The sequence below is a fragment of the Acipenser ruthenus genome, chromosome 11, assembly GCF_902713425.1.
Source record: "Acipenser ruthenus chromosome 11, fAciRut3.2 maternal haplotype, whole genome shotgun sequence".
Lineage (NCBI taxonomy): Eukaryota > Metazoa > Chordata > Actinopteri > Acipenseriformes > Acipenseridae > Acipenser > Acipenser ruthenus.
This window is the reverse complement of record NC_081199.1, coordinates 38,057,377-38,079,586: the sequence shown is the minus strand read 5'-3', so window position 1 is coordinate 38,079,586 and position 22,210 is coordinate 38,057,377. Positions and strand designations below refer to the sequence as shown.

General features: G+C 37.1%; 1 protein-coding gene across 1 annotated transcript in view; it reads right to left on the bottom strand.

The window, feature by feature from the left end:
* LOC117426252 (transmembrane protein 163a-like) overlaps positions 1 to 21,653 on the bottom strand; it is a 38,746-nt gene extending 17,093 nt beyond the window's left edge. Inside the window, exons 1-2 of the mRNA XM_034043658.3 lie at positions 20,880 to 21,653; positions 17,322 to 17,441 (exon numbers count right to left, since the gene is read on the bottom strand). Coding sequence (XP_033899549.1) covers positions 17,322 to 17,441; positions 20,880 to 21,084 — 325 coding nt within the window. The 5' untranslated portion in view covers positions 21,085 to 21,653. The remainder of the gene's footprint in view (positions 1 to 17,321; positions 17,442 to 20,879) is intronic.
* Positions 21,654 to 22,210: the final 557 nt, after the last annotated feature.

The following is a 22,210-nucleotide window of genomic DNA, read 5'->3' as shown; positions in this document are numbered from 1 at the left end:
TACAATAATGTATTCCATTAAAAAGCAATCTAATGTCAGGGAGGCAGTTTTGGCTTGTGAAAACTGCTTTAAGTGCAGTATTAGCAAGCTAGACAGGATCCTCTGGATAAACAAAATGTATTTATTTCTAAAGGAGAAGATACACACTACATAATTTACAGTTACACAGTGTCCCTGGGAAAATAATGAAGGAGCTTTATGCCCCTAGATTACAGGTAGTACTGTTTTAGTTTAGCCTGGCTTAAAGATTCCTTTACATGCTTTGAACAGTTCAGGTACAGTTTCACACAGTGCAATGAGATCTGATGTGCCTGCTATCAACTGACAGTGATTCAGCCTTCAGTACAATACGATTATATACTTTTAGTTGCATATCACTGCATTGGACTATCTATAAATAAAGTGAATGTAATAGAATTCTGGACTTGGCAGGTATTACAGCATTGATGGTACAAGTAAACCGCATTAGAGACTGCCTCCGGAGGTGTTTTTGAGTTCGGTTCTAAAGTATAGTTCTAAAGACACTGTAGTGTAGATGCAACTGTATTAAGACAATTTAAATTGTTTTAAATCACTACTAAAATGCATAGTGTGGACAGGGCCATAGGGATTTTTACAGTGAGAGATATTTTTTTTTTTGAGCAGGCAAGGTCATTTTTAAGCGTTGTTTTTTTTATCTCTTGACTCTTATTTGACAAGTGCTGGAGGATGTGCATGTAATATTAATCCTGGTTATCTAAACGTCATTATGTTGAACATTCATTTGAGACAGACTCTTTTTAGCACTGTTACTGTAGCAGATTTTTTGTGCAATGGTTTTCGCTCTAAACAAATCTAATCTTTGTCCTCATAATTGTGGAAAATAGCTGAAGAAAGAATCAAGACTCTGAGAGGAGAAGCATTTTTTGACATTTCAGAATAACCTTTGAGAATAAATTATTTTTAGATTACCAGTGATTTACGTTTTTTTTTTTCTTTTTCTTTTTTTAAATGTTGTTCCTATTTGTTTACAATTCAATACCAATGAGATTTTTCTTTCTATTCGGGTTCAACAAACGCTCCACATTTATATATTTATTTACTTTGGATAAGCTTATCCTTACTTTACCAGCACAATACTCCATGCTCAGAGTGACATCTGATAAATCTGACAAGCCAAGCATCTGAATCAATGTTAGCCCTTTTACTGAAACACAATCCATGAGGCCATAATGAACTGTTCATTTCTTTAAACCCTGGCTTCAATATTCCAGTTTGTATGATGGATCAATAACTTTAGGGCTGGCTGAATGTATGAGGACATGACCCTTTGCGAGTAGATAAACACCAAGACCTTGGACAAGGGCTGTTTATACTAGCGAGGGAGACATTTTTTAGGCTAAACACATGCTTATGAATAAGAACATGTGGAATCACTAGAACCATTTACTGCTACTACTACTGACATAGGTATATACATGGTGTCCATGATATCCCAAGTACACTAGTAGAAGAAACGACAGATCCATAAGCACATTATTTCTTGCACGTTACAATTCCTGTACCTTTTGTCTAAATACAACCTGTCCCTTACAACCACCATACAGTGGTAGGGGCTTGTATTGGAAAGTTCTGGAAAATGTGAAGTTTTAAAAACAAACACATGTCGGTGAAATGCGTTTGGAGACCTTGTTTAAGTGGATTACAGACCCAACAACTGGTAATGTTACAAACGAATGAGTTTACTGTAAAGCGTACATTTGATTCCGGAAAATCGTAGAGCAACTGTGCAGTCTAATTAGTCTCCTGGATAATGCAACACATGATTTGCTTTGTAGCCTCATTAAAATGAGAAAAAGTCATACAGGAGACCAATTAGGAAAATGTTGCTTTGCCTCCAGAGCTTTGTCCCAGCATTGCTATAATTTATCATTCTTTATCTCACTGGGTCAGTGCTGAAGAACCAAGATGAATAATTGGGTACTGAGTGATAGATGAATGATAGACAAAATAAGTATAACATCAAATATAAACAATGGAATATAATAAAACACAAATTCATCGACTGTGTGATGTACAGTATGTGTTTTTAAGCAAAGAGGCTGCAAAGACTGACTGCTAATTCAAATAATCACAAGTGCATTTTGGGTAGTTTATGTGAACAAATACAGAAACTGAGATAATAAAGAGACATGTTTATGTATATTTTCCCCACATAATGGCCAACTATATCTACTCACCAAACATGTTATTAATTATGGTTCACATTAGGCAAAGTTTGTATGTCTTCAATACCATAATTATTTGAAGAATACAGAGAAGTCCCAGCCCCAGTCCAACTGCTGATACTGCATCGTGCTAGCTCTCTGCAATGAGATCTGCTTCTTTCAATAGGGTCTGCTTGATTGGGTTAGTGTGACTCAGGGCACTGATGTTGCATTAGCTTACATGTTTAAGAGTAAACCTCTAAGAGCACAGATTAAACCCAGCTCAGCCACTTAAACAGCAACTTCCTATCATCGACATGTTCATAATATTTTGTTCCTTTCCTGGTTATTACCCTGTTATTCTCTATGTGTTCTTATTCGCTATTGTGGTTCCTGCTTGTTTCTGCTATTAAAAAATGCCAGAAACACACACAATAAGGTATTAATCAGGTAACAAAAAAAATGTCATGACAAAACTGGTAATGACTCAACAAGCTGCTAACACTTGCCATGGCTATTTAGGTTATTGCGGTGCAAAACATAGTATTAGATGCCATCTTCACAATTGAAAAATGAAATAAGCATGTTTTAACAAACAGATTACATCTCAACTGTAGCATGAGTATTCTATTTTTCATTTCTGCATGATTTCTTGGGACATAATAAGCTTTTCTCCGACTTAATAAGTCTTCTTAAGAAACAACACGGGACTTACTTTGAGGTTTCCATTCCTGAGCAGAGAGTTCATGATTTTGTTACAGAGATTAAACTAACCCCACAGGTGCACAAGGCCATGAAACAAACAAATGTAAACACTGCTGTAAATGAGCAACACAGATCAGTAAAACATCAGTCAATGTATGACATGTCTAAAAATACATAACAGGAATATAACTGCAGTAATTCTGCTAAACTATTCATTTTAAACTTCTACAGAATTGATGATAATGTGTTTCCTAAAAAAACATTACACTAAATTACTGTGATGACAGCCACTCTGTCTGGAAAGGTAACAACATAGCAGTGCTTCTGTGGTGGTTATTAAGGTGTAATAGCTCATCAGGGCTAAGTGTTTGTGTTGCTGAAAACATGAGAAAAATACTGAAGTTAGGAATGGCATAAGCACTAGAAAGACTTTCAATGACACAATATTGAAGTAAAAATAACATTTCATTTTTTTTTGTTATTATTATTGATATATTTTGTACCCAAAGCTTTCAGATCATTATATATATATATATATATATATATATATATATATATATATATATATATATATTAAAGCAATAACATTTTCAGAATTTATAGTGAAACATATTTTTACTCTATTACTAGCATAAGTATTACTTGCAATTTACACTATTAGTGTGCATAAGTGTGTATATTATAATTTTTTTAATTATATATATATATATATATATGTAAATGAGCTATCTATTGCTTTTATTTTTACTGTTTTCACACTTGAGCAGTGAAAGCGGCTTTGTTCCCTGTTCTGTTCACACTGGAAACTAATCCCAGATACCCTGTTCCATTGGGGGGTTGAAAGCAATCATCTCTAATGTTACAAACAGCATGTACAGCTCTTTAATTCAGTGTCTGTGCTTCTCTAATTACAACTCATTCTTCCAGTGATTAATACCAGGGTCATTAAGAACACCCAACAGACTCCTTTTTCATTTGTTTGCATTTGAACTGAAACCTGCACAATTCTGACATCACTTCCCAGCTGTTAAGCTGCAATCTGTTATGTTTAATAATCAAAGCTCTCCAGGAAGCATATTTAATACAAGTGGTTATTTGTAGAATAAATGTTTTAATATTTTGCAGCACTGCACAATGACCCCTGCACAACCATCCTGGATTGATACACAGTATTTAAACTAGCTGGCTTTAAACTAATAGTTAGCCTAGCTAAACAGCCTTATTTTGTTTCCTATCAGTTTTACAGCTAGGTTTGCTAGGCCACCAGAAGACGAGGCTGTGAATGCAAGACCACAATGCCTCTCTTGGGCTGAGACTTTCTGACAGGCTTAAAAAAAATCAATGTCTTACATAAACACTTATGGAAATGGTGATGTTGATATGGTTTAGCTTTTAAATGAAACTAGCAAAAAGCCATCTCTATCTCCAACTATAAACAGACTAAACAATGATTTAATTTTTTTTTTTTTAAGGACACTCAAGATCTCGGAATGGTACAGTACATTCAGCAAGGAGTTTCTGTTTTTCAATCTGTAAAACACATATCTAGTATGTGAAAAAAATGCATTGGCTATGATAATGAAACAACCATTTACTGCAGAAAAATCAAGTTCTTCAATTAGAAGAAATACCTCATATTAGGCAATGTTCATGCGTAGTTAAAGGCCTTTAAAGTTTCCTGAAAAAATAATTATCTAAGCCTGCGGCAAGTATACTTGCTCTAATGCTGTATGTTTAAGTTCATTACCCTAGATTAATAAGCACGTTAAAATTGTGTTATCTTGAGACGATTTTAATAGCCCTCTAAACCTTCAGGGTGTTCTGTATACCGATATCTCAATACATTTTGTTTCACTGTCCAAGTATGTACAGTTTTAATAACTTTCAACTTAAATGACCACAGCTTGCTCAGCTTGTTCAATCGGTTCCATGGAAATGTTATTTCAGAGTCTGGAGCTTCAGTTACCTTATACCCACAAATACAAGATGATTTATTGAGGTCATAAAAACAGCAAGTGCAGCTCTCACCTCCTTCCATTTGTTAAAGCCTCACAAGACTCAGTTTTCCCATTCTGAGGGCCAAAGATACATCATTTTCTTTGGATAACAAATAAAAGCTACACCTGCCTGGCCTTATGAGGCTGCTACTGTAACTGATAGTGTTTCTTTGCAAAGCAATTTGGCAACATCAGGCAATTTTAATGCATAGAATATGTAACATTTAGAGCTGTGAGTCTCATAGCTGTAGTCACCCTTTGTCCTTGCATTCCATTTTTTTTAATATCATTCTCTCTCCAGTTTTCATCATTCTTCTCTAAAAGTTATATTTTTAAACACAGGATCATAACTGAGGTAAAAGTAGACACATATTCAGCTAATACTTTTAGCTGTGTTAGTCATGTTTTATGGTTTGAGTGCTTCAATGGATGATACATTGGCCCTACAGCATTGCAAGATCCACTCAACACCCAAAAGGTCTAGGCATGTTATGTTATGGACTCGTTTGGGTGATTTCTTTGTATCCAAGCATGCAAGATCCCCCTCGGTTACCTTTTCGCTGTGATGCCTTATTTGACAGGGAGACAGACGTATGTTCTACAGCGTGACCCCACTGGTACACTGCTCACCTGTCAACATCCAGACCACAGAAATGCATGTCTACTGTAGTTATTCATCCATACCTTCAGAAATGATAAGGTCTATGGATGAAGGTATGATCTGAAACTTTTTTCTACTAATACCGTGTTCTCATGACACTGACACTGTGCTGGCCTGCCAGTATCACTCTTTAAATACCATGACACATTGTTTCCACAACATTTCTTTAATTCCATGCTGCACTTAGTTTCTCATGCGTTTTACCTCAAGTCTAGTAATAATTGATTAATTTTATGGTGTAGGCATGACATAGTTTTTGTGTTTCTTAACTTTGTAGGTGTTTTTACTCTGCCTTTACGTACGCAGAGGTACATTGCTTCTCGGTTTTCAGAATCTGTCCAACATTGAGTAGGCAGACTCCTCTGTCGAGGGCCAGCAGTCCTGGAGAAGTGGTGACAATTGAATCTCAGTGCTCCCTCTCTCTCTCCTGTTGGTGTGTCCACAGGGAATTTGTTTATTACGTGCTCTGGCTGGCAAAGCTGCTTATCAAGTAACACTCTCTCAACTACTGTCTGCTGGCACTCAATCAAACACTCACTTTCTCTGGCTGTACCGGCCCATGGGATCTGCCAAAACCCAGATAAACTCCACAGCATGTCAGCACAAAGGGAACAAAGCAAGCAACTTGTGAACAACCAGCATGCTTAAAGACTTCTTCACTTGTGTTTGCAAACATACTCACTGTTACATCTTCAATTTTCTATTTGCAAATGACCCAGTTACTGTAATTGACCAGTGATATGCTTTGAAGAAAATGTAAATAAAAACAAAAATTAAAGGGAAACAGACATAAATACCATATTTTTATAAGTGACAGAGAACTGCAAGCTCAGTTAATGCAACCATCTCTCATGTTGAGCTTCATAATCAATTAGTATTATCCTGCTTGTAAAGGTCAGAATAAATTGCCAGTACCAGTAGCTAAAGCTGGCCTGTTCTGCTGTGTAAATTGAATCCATCAACACTGATTTCTGATCCCTGTGTTACAGAGTATGCACAGTTGTGAACATGATGTCAATGCAGCAATAAGCTAACATGGCAGATCTGTGCTGCTTACTGTTTTAGTTTTTCTCTATTGTGGAGTCCCTACCCTTATAGTGGCTTTTAAAAAAGACAGAAAAATAAAACAAACACCAACTGTGCTAAAGAAAACACATGTTTTTGGGAGTATTTTATGATTTGCTACTAGCAATAATAATATTATGTAATACTAATTATAGTTTTTGTATATTTGGAATTATACACATATTTAAATGTAATGCTAGGGTAAGGGCTACCTAAGTTTCTTCCTTTGATCATTGTGTTGACAACATCATCCCAATCTCCCTTAGTTCTCAAATTGTTATAGTTCAACCTTTATAGCGCTCTAATCCAGAGAATTGTATATAGCTATGAGCTCCTGTACTGTACGTCTGTCACAAATCTTTTCTAAATTAAACCTGCAAACTGAGGAAAAATATTCTAATGCTAGTTCAGCAGTGCTGTCAGACGTGCTACAAGGTGTTAGCAATCTCCTAGCAGTGGCTGCCAACTGGGTTCCATTATCGCCATGGCGGCAGTGCAGGTGGGACGGCCACAAGCTGTGGCTGACTACACTAAGACCCCCAGCTTCTGAAGAACACGTTTAATATGCAGTTGCATCCAAAGGCCTCAATTAGAATCTCACCACTGTTCTACAGACACCACTGAAAACAAATCTGTCCACAATCTTATCAACAAACACCCGAGAGGCACAGGAACGGAATGTTGCAGCTATATATATATCAGCACTATGAACTGTTTGTGTTACTCACACTGAACCCATCATCTTAAAGCCCCATTTTTATGACATTAAAGAAACCTAACTAGAGGGCGCCCGAGTGATGCATCCGGTAAAGGCGCTCCGCATGGAGCACAGGATGCGCTCTATAGCCTGGAGGTACTGACGGCACACATTATGGAGGACAGTGTGTGTTCATCTTCACCACTCCCGAGTCAGCGTGGGGGTGGTAGCAGTGAGCTGAGCCTAAAATAATGCAATTGGCCATTTCAAATTGGGAGAAAAATGGGGTAAAAATCAATTGGCGACTACTAAATTTAAAAAAAGAAACCTAACTATAGTCTTGTCCCCTGAAGTTATATATATACTATAAATGTAGAATTACATTTCCGACCCTAGTGGACCCTAGTGTTTGTTTTGTTAATCGTGGACTAAGGTTCTTTTTTTCCCACCTGGGTGTTGCTGGTTGATTTTTGTTCAAACAGGAAACACACTTGCTTCTGGGTGATACATTAAAGTGACTAATTCTGAACCTGGTCTATCTATTATTGTCTGGCAAGGAGTGCAATATTTAATGGCCATTGTAAAAGGGAGACTGTCATTTGAAAATGCCGCTCAGGGACCCAGTGTGTATTTACATACAGAAACAGGAAGACCTGAAGTCTTTCTCAAAGAAGACATTAAGAAATACATTTGCCCAAAACCTTTTTTTTTATATTACTACATAGCATTTATTTGACACTGGAGGTTACTTAAAAGCAGCACAGAAAAAAGGTTCAATCTGATTTTCTGTTGGTAAATATTTCCCCAAAATCCATCTAAGAATAGGAAGAGTGTTGCCCCCAATTTCCCTGCTCTAATTTATTTCCTAGCCCCAAACAAGCCTGCAAGCTCTCTAAGGAGTTATCCTGTGAAAGTTACTTTGAATTCATTAATAAGTAAATCTGTTTCTATGGTTTACACAAAGCGGCCTGATTTATATGCATAGCTACACACTAATAAGTAACTCTGGCCCCAAAGCTCAGCACTGGAAATGCAGGTCACCCTTTTCTACACACTTAGCAAACAAGCCGCATAAAGCAGGCATAAACATGAGGTACCAAAATCAGCTCACAGGGTAGAGTGCCAACCTAGCGCCCGGCAATCAGCCGCTAACGACCTTTGCCTTAACGTTAGTGAGCCCATAAACCACAACTCGATAAAGATATAATAAAGATTTACTGTCTTTCTTTTAGATCTTGAATGATATATCTAGATACACAGCTACATTTGTATTTTTACTACAGGTTCAATCTAAAAGGAGGGTACAGTACCGGTGGTAATAAAATGTGTTGTTTTTTTACTGTTTGTATAGTGACGACTCTTTACAACCACCACATCTAAATGAAATATTAACCAGATAGAAATATTAACCTGTAGAGACATATATTTTTTTTTTTTATCTCTAAAGCTCTAAATACCACATCTTTTCAGCACTAATGTCCCATTTACCCCAAAATGTATTAGTCATTTTGGGCTTGACTTTATTTTTAACTATATTGAATGGATAGTATGAATATATCATTCTAAACAATAACTGGGCTGTGAAAAGGAGATTATTTCACAATATTACATTTATTATTACCATGCCAAGTTTATAGTTCCAAACGTCTGTAAATAACTTTCGCTTCAAGCATTCAGAGTGCAATATAACATAACAGAGCAAACTGTAACTTGGGTGAGAGGGACTCAAGGATTATTAATGAAGACAATGCCTATTGTTCTGCTTGTTATAAATCGGTCACGGCTGCCCTCATGTGTAAGCTTAGTTCCAGAGAGTTACACAAGGAGTACGTCAAACTTTCCTTGCACTTTCTCGAGAGCTGCACACACTAAGCCGTGAAGTAGTTAGTACAGTTATAGTTTGTGATGCCATTCCAAATAGCTTCATGAAATCTTGCCTTAAAGCTTTAAAAAGGCTTCCATGGTGTTAAAAAGACTGCTGCAAGCGTCTATGGTGTGTCTCCTCTTAAGAGGAACACAACTGAATATCGACTACTGTATTATCAACAAAAGCCAGAAATCATTCCTGCTTGAGCTGATTTTCCTATGCTCCCACTGGCAACGATGTTCTATCACAGAGTTGCTAAATAAGCAATGTAGGATATTTACAATCCATTGATACTCAATTGCCAGTAACAGCACTGTAGTTAAGTTACTGTTTTGAGATCAAATTTTTTTTTTTTTTTTTATTGAACTGTTGAAAGCACAAGTAAAGCAGTGGTTTGAGCACACAGCAAGCAAGTCACAAGTTCCCCCTTAAAGAACATTTTAAAATGATTGGATTAAAGTTTTTTTTTAATGCTTTATTTTTAAAGCTTTGTAGAGAGCAGAATAAACGTTCTATTTTTGGTACTTTTCATAATGTACTAGAAAAATAAAGAATCGGCTGTGCCAGAGTCAAGAGTCAATTCTCAAGCTGAAAGGTGCTGTACTGCTCGCCATCTTAGTACACAGACACATCCTATGTGAAAATGTTCATGTTTTGAGAAGAAATTATTATTTTGTTTTAAGAAATACTGGAGACATTGATTGATGCTGGAACTGTAATAGAATTTTTTTTTTTTTAAATATAGCCTCACACGGGAAACAGCAAATTCTAATGACCATCCGTTTTCTCAGTGAAAAATAAAGATAGATGAGCACAGTGGATCTGGAGATTTGATTCCAGATCCTTAAGAAGCTTTCTCTAAATACCCCTCCACCCCTTTATGACAGAATAGGAGAAGAACATGCCTGTGTTAATCTCAAACCATAATCATAGGTGTATTATTATGAGCACAATAAGGTATGTGGCTTTTCTCAGCAATGCACACCTTGATGTTCTCCTAATTTATAATTCCTAAAATAGCTAAACATTCAATCAACAACAATCATAGTAGTACAAAAAAAGAAACTTCCTGAATTTATCTTTGTAATGTTGATGCCCTTCATCATATAGCTTGGAGTATTTTGATTGAATTATTCATTTTTTATTATTTAATTTCTCTTTTTGATCAATTCATTCCTGGTTGAATTTGTCAATGCAAAAATTGTCTTTAATCCTATTTATTCTGCACAGGTGAATTTCAAGAAATCTGAAATAAATGCATAAACACTATTCCTCAGCAACAATTTGCACACAAGTAGATGTCATTTTAATTGGGCACAATTCCACGCTGTTCCTAAAACATAATTAAGCATTATCTAGGGTTGGCATACTATGCATTAAACTTCAAATGAATGCAGTCTGATTTGCTGTTTTGAACCAGACAAGATGTCACTGTGTAGGTGTTAATTGGTTCTTGTGAAGTTGTTGGTATCTTGAGAATTTATATTTAGTATACTCTGAGTTATGTGCTGTTATCCTCACCACTTCTGAAGGTGTTGCCTACATCACACCTTAAGCTAAAATTGAGTTTTGGCTTAGTATGTTTACTGAAATTCAGGAAATATAAACTTACAAAAGAAAATCGTGCTATCAGCTATCATCTTGTTCTACAGGCTAACTCTAAATAATTGTGCATTTCTAAAATGGGGCTCTCCATTAGAAGGCAATACAGAATGTACAAAAAACAAAAACAATTTAACAAAGCAAACAAATAACATCCTGAATAAATGTAGTGGCTGTTACACTATTGTTGAGTGTTGTTTAAATGTTTCGTGAATCACTAATCGTAATAAACCAGGTGTGTATGTATTTGAATTTGACACCCCCTGGGAATACACATCTATTATGGTCCGTCCCCCCCCCCCTCCTGTGGTAAAACTTTAACTTTGTGAATGCATATATTACCAGAAAGGCGTCTCAGAAGTGTTTCTAATAACAAAGTCTTACAAGTGACAAATGTGATGTGCAAAAGGATCTGCACTCCAACGTATAATTTAAAATGTAGTATTCATTATGTTTGAATTGGTCTCTTGACTGCAGTAAAGGTGAAATTAAGAAGTCTTCCAATGACAGATACTGATGACAGGGAAAGATTTCTGAAGAACAGATAAAAAATATATGTCTTCTTCCCCCTTTACTGTATCCAAACCAACCTGCCAATGGAATGATGGGTTATAACAGCCTATAGACAGAGATGGATTGTGGCAATATTGTTTTATCGCCATTGCAATTTTTAAACTAGGATTACGTTTTTACTTCCAGACCAAATTCCCAATAAATGTCCATCACACCCTGAGTAAAGCCTCTTATATGGCCCACTCATAACAGGGGACCAAATGAAATGTAAAAATAGCCATAATTCAATCAAAATTGCCACTGTTTCAACTTTCCCTCAAGCCAAAGACAGTACGGTACATGCTGAAACTGATGATAGACCACCAGCTCACATTTCTTGGTGAAAAGAAAGAACGTTACTGAAAGCAAGTCAGTAACTGGCCTATTCGCTTACTGTAATAGCAGGAGGTTTGTTTGAACTGTTTCAGGACTAGAAGAAACAATCCTTCATTTAGATAAAACATCTTCTTTGCTGTTGTCAGACTGATACTGTACATGGCTGCTAGAAGACACAGGTTTAAAGAAAATGATCTTGAAACACCTGGTATGTCAAAGGTGAAGAGTACAGAGAACTGGGGACAGTTTTATAGAATGTACCTTCAGAGATGACTCCAGTTCAATACAACTTCTTAAAATTTATGAAAAGTTATGATTATAGATTGAAAATGCTTAAGTTGCTGTACCAGTCTATAACAACATGTGGGTTTTATTTAACATTTTGTTGTTAAAACAAGAAACCATATGTGGTTTTGTTCTCCCTATGCTCACAAAACAATTGACCAGGACTGTATCCATAGCGATTACCTTACACCAGAACTAAAATGTTTTATAAAATCCTCATAAAGAAAAGAAATGTTTGTTGAATATATCAGCGAATCATAAATGAGTTAAAAGTAAAAGAGAACAAACAACTTCATCTCACTCTGTTCCGATTATGAACGAGCTGATGAACAAAATCACATGCCAAAGACACAGCAGATCATGAGGATATGTTGGATAAGTATTGCTTCCCAGACAAAAGGTCAAATGTCAAACTGCTCAGAAACTAAAAATAAATAAAAACAGCAAGTGCTAAAGTGATTGTGCCAAATGATGAAGTTAGGCCTCTCTGTGCTTGCTTGAAATGCATGTTTAGTTTAGTTAGACTAGCTGGCCTGGATACCAGGGATGCCTGCTTGGTCCCATTAATCTTCTGCAAGATGAGCGGCAAGCAAACCAGGACTGATTCCTTCTGAGACAGAGCAAGCAATGTATCCCAGAGAGGGAACTGCTGCTGAGACTGTGCCTCGGGAACATATGTTACAGGATGTGAAAATAATAACCCGTTTGCAATGTATACACGCAACTAAAGTTAAAAATACTTCAGATTAGAAAGCCCATAAAAAAGATAACAAAAACTAAATCAAAGCTTTCGCCTTTATCACAAAAAGTTCACCACTGCAGACCTGTCAAGTCACTCGTTTAGAGTGACAATTTCAGCAGCCTCACTCTCAAAAGAAAGGGAATTACAGTGCATCTTACTGAAATATTCACAAATCTCACTGTGCTTTATTTCAACTCTCATTCATTCCCATGTTCTGACCTTGGCAACTCTGCATCTGAAGCTCTGTCTTATAAATCAGTTTAAATTAGATACAAAAAATGTATTTAAAATGTGCTAACCGTGGACACAGCACCTGGCAGAATGGTAGAATTTCTAGTAACACTGAAATAAGTTATTTGATAAATGTATCGGCTGAAAGTCTCTTTTAAAATGAGTGCACATTTCATAACCACACATGTTATGGATATACCAGGAAGATCAACTCTTCCATACCTTCGCAGTTGCAGGGGTACACTTAATGTCCAACACCAGCCAGAAAAATGTTTTTGTTTTACCACAGAGAGGATTTCAAATGTGCAATGTGGGCAAATTCCAGACTCCAAGAGTTCTATTTATAAACAAAATACAATATTCATACTTAGTGCCTCAGGCAAAGCCAGTCTGGAAAATAATTAAAAACTGGAAACTGTGTTTGAGTCTCGAGCTGGCTGTGCCCAGCTACAGCACCAGCTCTCCACAGAGCCTGCTCTACCAAGAAACACGCAGTAAAACAATGCGAGGCCAGTTGTTTTGTCTTAAGTGGCGCTACAAATGAAATCATGTTACCCAGTTTTAAAGTCATTAACCAGCTCGACAATTTGTTGAAAAAGTGCTCATTTTGTTCACTGCTGTACAGTATAAGATATCCAGTAGAATCAGAGCCACAGGTCTGCAGAAGTTTCCTATAACAAATAATGTATCCTGGAAAATGATACAACGTAGGCCCCTTGGGTACAAAGCACAGATCATAAAAGGTACTACAGATAACAGCAGATCTCATTATTTTTTATAATGGTTGTGGGTTGTTTGACATGTTATTTAAACCCGTGTTAATATGCCAGGACTCCTGCTGTTTAGTAAACACCCACCCTCCAATAAAATAAATAGTAAATAAAACAGTTTATTTTGTTTTTTCTAATAGAAAATAATAGAAACATTGTGTATTCTCTCTCAGATTTGTTCAGGTTAACAAAACAAATAGGTGAACTTATGTTTATCGTATGTAGTTGTTATAATAATAAATAACAATCAATAAACAGTGGCCTTTAGGCAGGGCTAAGGATCAAAATAAAGGGTATTTCTTGAAAGGGCAGATTCCAAACTCAACATTTCTGTCAACTCAGTCAAGGTTTAGAGCTCATAATAAAGTAAGTGGAGTGGTTATAATCAAAACCAGAAGACACGGCATGAATAAATAATGCAGTAATACTCAAAGAAGGATATCATGCCAACAAACACATTATTGGATTCATTGTTCTCTTTTTTACCTTCCTACAGCCTGGCTGGGAAAGAAGTCTGCAAAGGAAAGCAGCCAAAATCCCTCCTCACTGCTGCACATCCTATAGTACTGGCAGGATCTGCTTTCCATGTGGTCTTATGAAGAACACTTACAGCATTCAGATCCTGTGATTCCAATGAAAGGTCATTTGGACAGATGTCTGAACAAAACTTCATAAAGCTGCAGTGTCTCTTATAAAAATGGTCCATTGTAAAAGCAGTGCAAAGGGTATTAAAGCATAGCGAAAGCATAGGAAAGCATGGGTAAGCATTTTAAAGCCCAGAGATGTATGGTAAAACATATTAAATAACATGGTAAAGTGAGGTAAATGCATAGTATACCGTGAAAACCAAAAGAAAAAAACTGTGCAACTGTGCAAGTTTTCTATTATAAACTTTAAGGGATCGTACAATCATTTCATCAATTCAAAGTCAAATACGAGTCAATGTTATTGGTTTATAACCTCAGAAAATGTAGTATGTACAATAAGGGTACAACCACTTATAAATATTATACTGTTTACTTTTAAAATACTTATACCTGTAGAAAACTACAGTACCATCTTATAAAGCACATTCTGGTATTCAATTTCAGCTAATTATTTCAGAACATTCTCATTTACAAAGACAACATGGCAAGGCAGCAACAGCAGACAGCAGCTCACAGTTTTAACTTGTGCGTACTGTTACTGTACTACACCACGAAACAAACCATGTTGCCTAGTTCACTGACGTTCCCCAAAAATAGTTCTTCAGGGACTGCTTAAAACCGGCTTGCCAACAATTGGGAATGAGGGATAACTGAGGGAAAAATGTGTTTTATATATTGTACAACCAGTACCTATATGTGTGATATTTTTATTGTTCACTGTTATTTCAACTGTCATGATAGGTTACTGTAAAGTACCTCAGAGGTTCACAAATCTTTTTGTTTGAGGAACCCAGTCTTAAAAATTATTTTGAATCGGTCCCCTCAGCTGAAAAGTGAGGAAAATGCCAATGACAAACAAGAAAGAAAAACTGAACTGCAATAAAAGCATATGTTCTGTAAGTATCACAAGGCATGTCACAATATTGACAGGACGTTTCTTAGTTTATTAAATATTTCTGTCTCTTGAATTTCCTGGCGACCCCCTGGGCATCCTGTGTGGACCAGCTGGAGGAGAACTACTTACATTACTGTTAGGTAAGGCAAAAGCACCTTTTAAAGAAGAGCACTCAGCAAACATTTTTATAGTGTAGAAATAAGCCACTCTTCCATTAGTTATTGATGCACCATGAAGGCCAGTTCTTCCACTCTTTTGACAAAAGGCTTAATGTGCATTCTCAGAAATATCCCAAAATATATAATGTTGCTGTAAGGTGGACCTTTCATTATAGTCATTAATCTAATAAGTTTCCTTTTTTTTGTTTTCCAGATTTTAATTTTCATGTAGAGCCCCAATAATAGTGTAGCAATAGTAAAACAGTAATTGCAAACATTATAAAAATGTAAACTGTTAAAATGTGTCATTTGAGGCTACTTACTCTGAACCTCTCATCTCACATCCATGCTGGAATTGACACACACGTGCAAAATAGAAAACATTGCGAAGGCCCTGCAAGGCACATTTCTAATATATGCATCATAAGCACTGTATGCATCATATACTGTGCACATGTTACAAATTATTCAAGCCATACAAATATATACTTTGCGTATTCTTCTGTGACCTGTATATGCAGGGGACGAATACTGCAGTAAAAAGGCTAGCCCGTTTCTTGCTGCACTGCCAGCCACCAGGAGTAAACCAGACAGCTGATAAATGCCACCACGTGTAAGAGGAATGCTAAAGCCTATTTGATATTTGCATGTTAAAGTTTGCTCTAAGTCCTCAGAAGGGTTAAGTTTCACAAATGCATTGAAACATTGAATTATTAAGATGCAAAGACCTGTTTAGGCTAAACATTTAAGCAAGGGTTTTCTTTAATATCAGCTCAAGATTTCTCTCCATCTTTAAACTGCTCCCTTTGCATAAAAACCTTGAATACAGCTTTAATACTTCTACACATGGTGATGGTGATGTCTTTGTGCTCATTCTGACAGCCAGGCTTTAGTGCAGTGAGCCATAGTTACAGGGATCTTTCCAGATCCCAGTTAAAAAGGTCTGTGGATTTGAAGGGAACACATGGAGATCATAGGACATCTCTTGTGCTTTCTTAATCCCTGTCATGAGGGGGTTCTGTGGTATTCCTGAGCAATATTAATTAAACCCCTCTTCTTTTGCCAGATTAGCAGCTCTAGCAGGCTTCTATACTGCACCAGGCTCATATTCCCCGTCCTGACCTTCGCTTCTTCGCTGACACTAATTGCTCTGTTTCACTAATTCATGAAACAGTCAAGCCACATGCCTCTTGAGGCAGCATAAGAAATCGTTAGAAGAAAAAGAAAACACTCTCCTCTAAGCAGGGAGCATCTCAGATGAACGGTAAACTAAAAAGCAGCTAGGATTAGAAAATAAGAACGATTCTCCAGAACATTACAAATTTCTAAGAGAATAAGTGTAGAACAGGTTCTATGAATATGTATACAGTATATATATATATACATATATATATATATATATATATATATACACACACACACACACACACACACACACACTCCTGCCCCGAGGGCTTAGTGGCACAGTGAGTTAATACAAAACAAGTTTAAAAAGCAAAAATCACCATCAAATTCAGCACAATTACTTCTGGGCATCCCTGCTGGTAAATTGATAGCAGTATTGTGTGCTTACATGGAGGCAGACCTCCTCAATCACCCCATAAAAGGGTGGTCCCTCCAGGGCAAGTTGGTGACATTCTTGGATCAAGGAGAGGAAGCTCTCATTGCTACTGCCTGGCTTCAGTCTCCAGTGCAGCACAAAGCAATCTTCATAATCATCACATGTATCATCTCCAACCAAAGTACATCATTTGGAAGTTTATGTGATTTAACATGATTTTAAAAACTCTATTAATATCAAGAAGCTTTTAAAACTGTCGGGGGTTGCCTTTTTGATCTTTGGTCAACAGTTCTACTACCATACATTTTTTGGATTGAATGTGTTATTAGAAAACAAGATACCCATTTAAAAACAATATACTCACTGAAAGCAGCCACGGCCAGGGCTATTGTGACAAGGATGGAGGCCCAGGATACCCACAATGCCTTCTTCCGGTAGCTCTGGGCTTCATGAGGCTTCAGCCGGGTGCTGCTTTCAAGCAAACCTGCCGAGAGCAATAAACCCGGAAGTAATTACTGCAGCCCATCACTCCACAGTGTGCATAACTAGAATGATAACACAGCCAATTAGCTACCCCACTCTCTTGTTGGCTTTAGCCATTCGGTAGTATCTCATGAAGTTTTAAATTTGCTTCCAAATAATAAACTGAAATCAAGACAACATTGCCTTTTCTTGTCTATTTATCTATCTATCTATCTATCTATCTATCTATCTATCTATCTATATATATATATTAGTATACACCTTCATAATGGCAGAGGAATGAATGACACACACAGTTGCAGAATGTTTTAACAAAGCTTTCCCCCAAGACCCGCTGGCTTTTTATAGATTAATGAACATTATCATTTGCGGGTATACATTGCTGGATTGGACATATTTGCTTGTGCTGAGTATATTTCCATTTCCAAGTAACCTTCAAGCAATAACTTAATGGTGTTTAGTGTTTTTTTAGATTATGGATCAATATAATTTATTTCACAAACTTATCAAGATTAATTATCATAAATAAATGAAAGCTAATTTCAACCAAATTAGGTCTCAAGACATCTAAAAACAAACACTTTTGATTATTTTTGTCTCTTTCAAACTGTTTGGCTATTTGACCTCTTTCAGGACTTTCTTAAGAACTAAACAAATCTTCCAATATCCCATGGTAAAACATACAGCAATAAAATGACAGTCTTGTTAGAAATTATATATAAAAAAACACTTATATTGTTGCTAGTGTTAATAAGATATTAAAGCATTTTAATGCATTTTAAAGCCTTGATTATCATTCCTTTATAGATTTTCTTATAAGAATGGTATAAATGTGGATTATAATGGTTTCTAAATGTGGGGCTTAATACAGCAAAACAGTGGGATTTTAATTCAAGGGAAGTAAGGAAATAACCTCAGATTTATTTTGACTTTGTCCAATAATAAATAGCAGGCATAAAGAAACAGATGGTACCAGTGTAGATTCATCCCCTGTAGGGGAGAAATGCATCCTTATTTGGATATAAGACATCAGTGAAGCCTTACTTACTAGTTTTTCTTGACAAGGCTTGCTAACAAAGAGATATGCACATGCAAGCCCATCAAGTCCCTGTAGACTTGTCTATGTGTATCTCTCAGCAATGAATAACCAGGGTAATGCCGGTGCGCAGTATGCCTTTCATTTCTGCATTGCTAGAGAACCCAACATAAAAACAGTTATAGTGGTCCCAATGTTTCCAACTGTAACAAGACTACACTTTATATTGCTTCAGGGGCTGGCTTACAGAAAACAGGACTTATACCATTTAGGAAGTGAAGTAGATTAAATATGATATAATATAACAGATATGTTTATTGTATTCATTGACAGCGTAGACCTGACAAATGGCTAGTTAAAGGTTAGGGCAATAGCATGTAAAGCAAAGGCAATCCCATTATGAAGACGTGATCCTGACATCCCTCCCTTCCCTTCTGCTGAGCATTCCTTCTACCATCTTCAAAACATCTCCAAAGTCCGTCCCTACCTTTCCCTCTCCTCTTGACTTGACTATTGCAACTCTGGCACGCACCATAAACCGACTGCAGCTAGTTCAGAATGTCGCTGCCAGGATCCTTACCAGATGTAAAAAATGTGATCACATCACCCCCCGCCATGCCCAGCTGCACTGGCTACCTGTAAAGTTCAGGATTACTTTCAAAACTCTCCTGCTCACCTACAATGCCCTTCATCACACAGGTCCTGAGTACCTCCTCAACTTGCTGAACCGCTATGTCCCTGCCTGCAAGCTGAGGTCCTCTGACTCTGGCCTGCTTGTCATCCCCAAGAAAAAGTGCACCACACTTGGAGAACGCTCATTCAGCTTCATGGCTCCGACTCTTTGGAACTCTCTCCCAGCTTTGGTGTGTGATGCTCCCACTGTCGCTCTTAAATCATCTCTCAAGACCCACCTGTTCTATTAGATGCTGTGTTGTTGTTACTATTTCATGTATAATGCTACTGTCATGTATTATGCATTTCTCTGTATTTAAAGTATTATGGATTTTCTTGTTACTGCATCTTGTAAAGCGCTTTGTGATGGTGGTCCACTATGAAAGGCGCTATATAAAATAAAGATTGATTGATTGATTGATTGATTGATTGATTGATTGATCTGGTGAAGCTCATCTGGAACTTATGGTAGGAGCCAGGTACACACTTAAGAGGATTTGCTTTAGTTTACAGTCACATTATATTAAATCAAAAATGTAAAGAAAACAGTATTCTAGAACTAGACATAAACAACACAGTTGTGGGTACGAACAGTTACATTACATCATAATTACGTTTTAATTTTGTTTTGTTTTTTCTCCTCAATGAACAAAAATGGGTCTCTGTGAATTTTAGGTTTCTCTTGAAACATTGCTAATATTCGGCAAGCCGTCAGAAAACATATTGTAGCGTGCACAGGGGTAGGCAGCAGCAGGGCTGGTAGGTGACGTAATCACACACGAAGACAAAAACACGATATACTCTCGGGTACGGCGGTATCGGCAATATGCTTTAGTGCGAGAGGTCTGTGGATTGCTTTGCCCAGTACGATGCGCCTGCCTGCGTTAACCGAGATCGCTACAATAGCAACCAGAGCTGCAAACAAAAGGGGATGTCAGAAATTCTGATTGTAACAACATACGGCATCAAAGAGGTGCCTCTTCACAACCCTCACGTTCAGAATTGACTTGAATATTCAATTTATTCTGCTGAGAGTTTAAAAACCTTGCACAGCCATTGATGGGGGGGTGGAACTGGCTATTGAAAACTCCCATTACAGCAAGGATCTGTCCTTGATATATTTAACTCTCATGTACCTTGTTAAGTGCTTCTCAATTCAATTGTTCTTAGCCTTTAACATGTTAGCATTGTTTTCATCGTATTGGTGCCAAAGTTTTCTGAGACTGTTCAGATTCAGGGACATATATTAAAAAAGGGGGGATATCAAATATGAAATTGCAGAAAAAAACCCAACAGATAAAAAAGACGACTTGTTGAACATTTTTTAAAGACATATTCCAGAAATCATTACATTAAAATGATCAAGATGTTAATTAGTCTTCTTTTCACAGATCCTCTCTAACCCGAATGTTTAACTAGCTGTGCAATACAGCAGACTGCTTCTCGCCGTACTGTTGTGTTCCTTAAAAACAAGGAACACTTAAAATGCTTTAGCTGAGAAGTGATAGAGTTGATAAACAGTTCGATTTAACCAGCCTAGTTCGTCCACCAGCCTTAAATAATACATTCCACTTGGTCCTAATAATAAATAATTTAAACCACCTTTCAGGCGCCATAAATATCATGTCACATTGCCACCGATTTAAATCTCGATCACAGCCATTTATAGTTATTTAAATTATATATTTTCTTTTTTTTAAATGTGTATTTAATCTATTTCAAGTAACATACCTCTGTTTTCAACTTCATCGCTGAATTGGATGCTTTCGCTGATTTTCATCTCTTGGTCCCGGTCCATGCTGAAAGGGTCCCCCTGGGTCCCTCTTTTGGGTGGGTGCTGGTCTGTGGGTGCACACTGTCCGTTTTGCGCTGCGGGGTCCACGATAGTGGGATTCGGAGCCGTGGACAGATCGGGCGTTGATGAATCAGTCGTCATGATGAGTTTCAGTTAAAATAAAATAACTCCAAAAATGTAGCACCAAAGCGAGAAGTGTAATCATCCAGCTCGTGATGGAGCTGGACAGAGAGAAAGAACACACCGCAGAGCAAGCAAGCAAAGAGATAGCGATGAACGCAATCTTCACTGCATCAGCATCAGACCCTCGTCTCCAACATACACTTGCTAACTACAAACGAAGGACTGCAAATGCTGCAGGCAGGCACTAATTAAAAACCCAGGTTTCCTAACAAGACCTCTGCACCGGGGCTGCCCCGAATTTGTGGACATAATCCAGCAAGCAAGTCACTGATATTTAGACTTCGGCTGGAGACAGGGTGGCAGCTCCGATCTTAAGTGAGTGCGATGCAGCAGTGCAAGACAAGGCGACAAGGCAGTTAGCATGTGGACGACTTACAGTCACGCTTATACCAGTGTTTAAATAATGCATATTAATACAACATTTTACAAGACATACCGGTCCGCGCCGTGCACTAACTAATACAATCTGCATGTCTTAAATAAAGCGATTTCTTGTTATTTTTCCATTGTTTTAAGACTCATTATCGATGTCTAGTTGTTTTGCGTTCTGCTTAAATCATCTTTGATCTACCTGGCCTTTGCTTTATTTATCTGCTGTGGGTCATGTGATATCGATATATGATTGATACTCCTTCGTTTTGCAAACAATGTGTTTATTGCATATATATAACCTGTTTTAGTGGCGGCTCCCATTCTCACTTTTATGTGATGGTTCCTGTGCGTTCTATGATTATGTGATTGTTTGGGGCTTTTCTAGAACACATATTTTATTTGGTTTCTAAAAAGTACAATTCGTACAGTCTATGAACAACATTATTTGGAGTCATTTGAATTATGGGGCGCCTGGTGGTTTTAGAATCGCTCGGCTATTGAAACCCCACATGAACTTCTGTTTTTCAGATATAATTCTTTAAGACAGTAACGGTTCTAGTGAAATCATTAAGGGTCTAAGGAACTGCGCTAAAGTCCTTTAGTACAGACTGATGTTTTTTTTTGTTTTGTTTTGTTTTTAGGGTAAGTGGGCCTTGACAACATTTAGATACAACATAAAGCATATAACTTCAAACTATGTAATCCAAGCAAC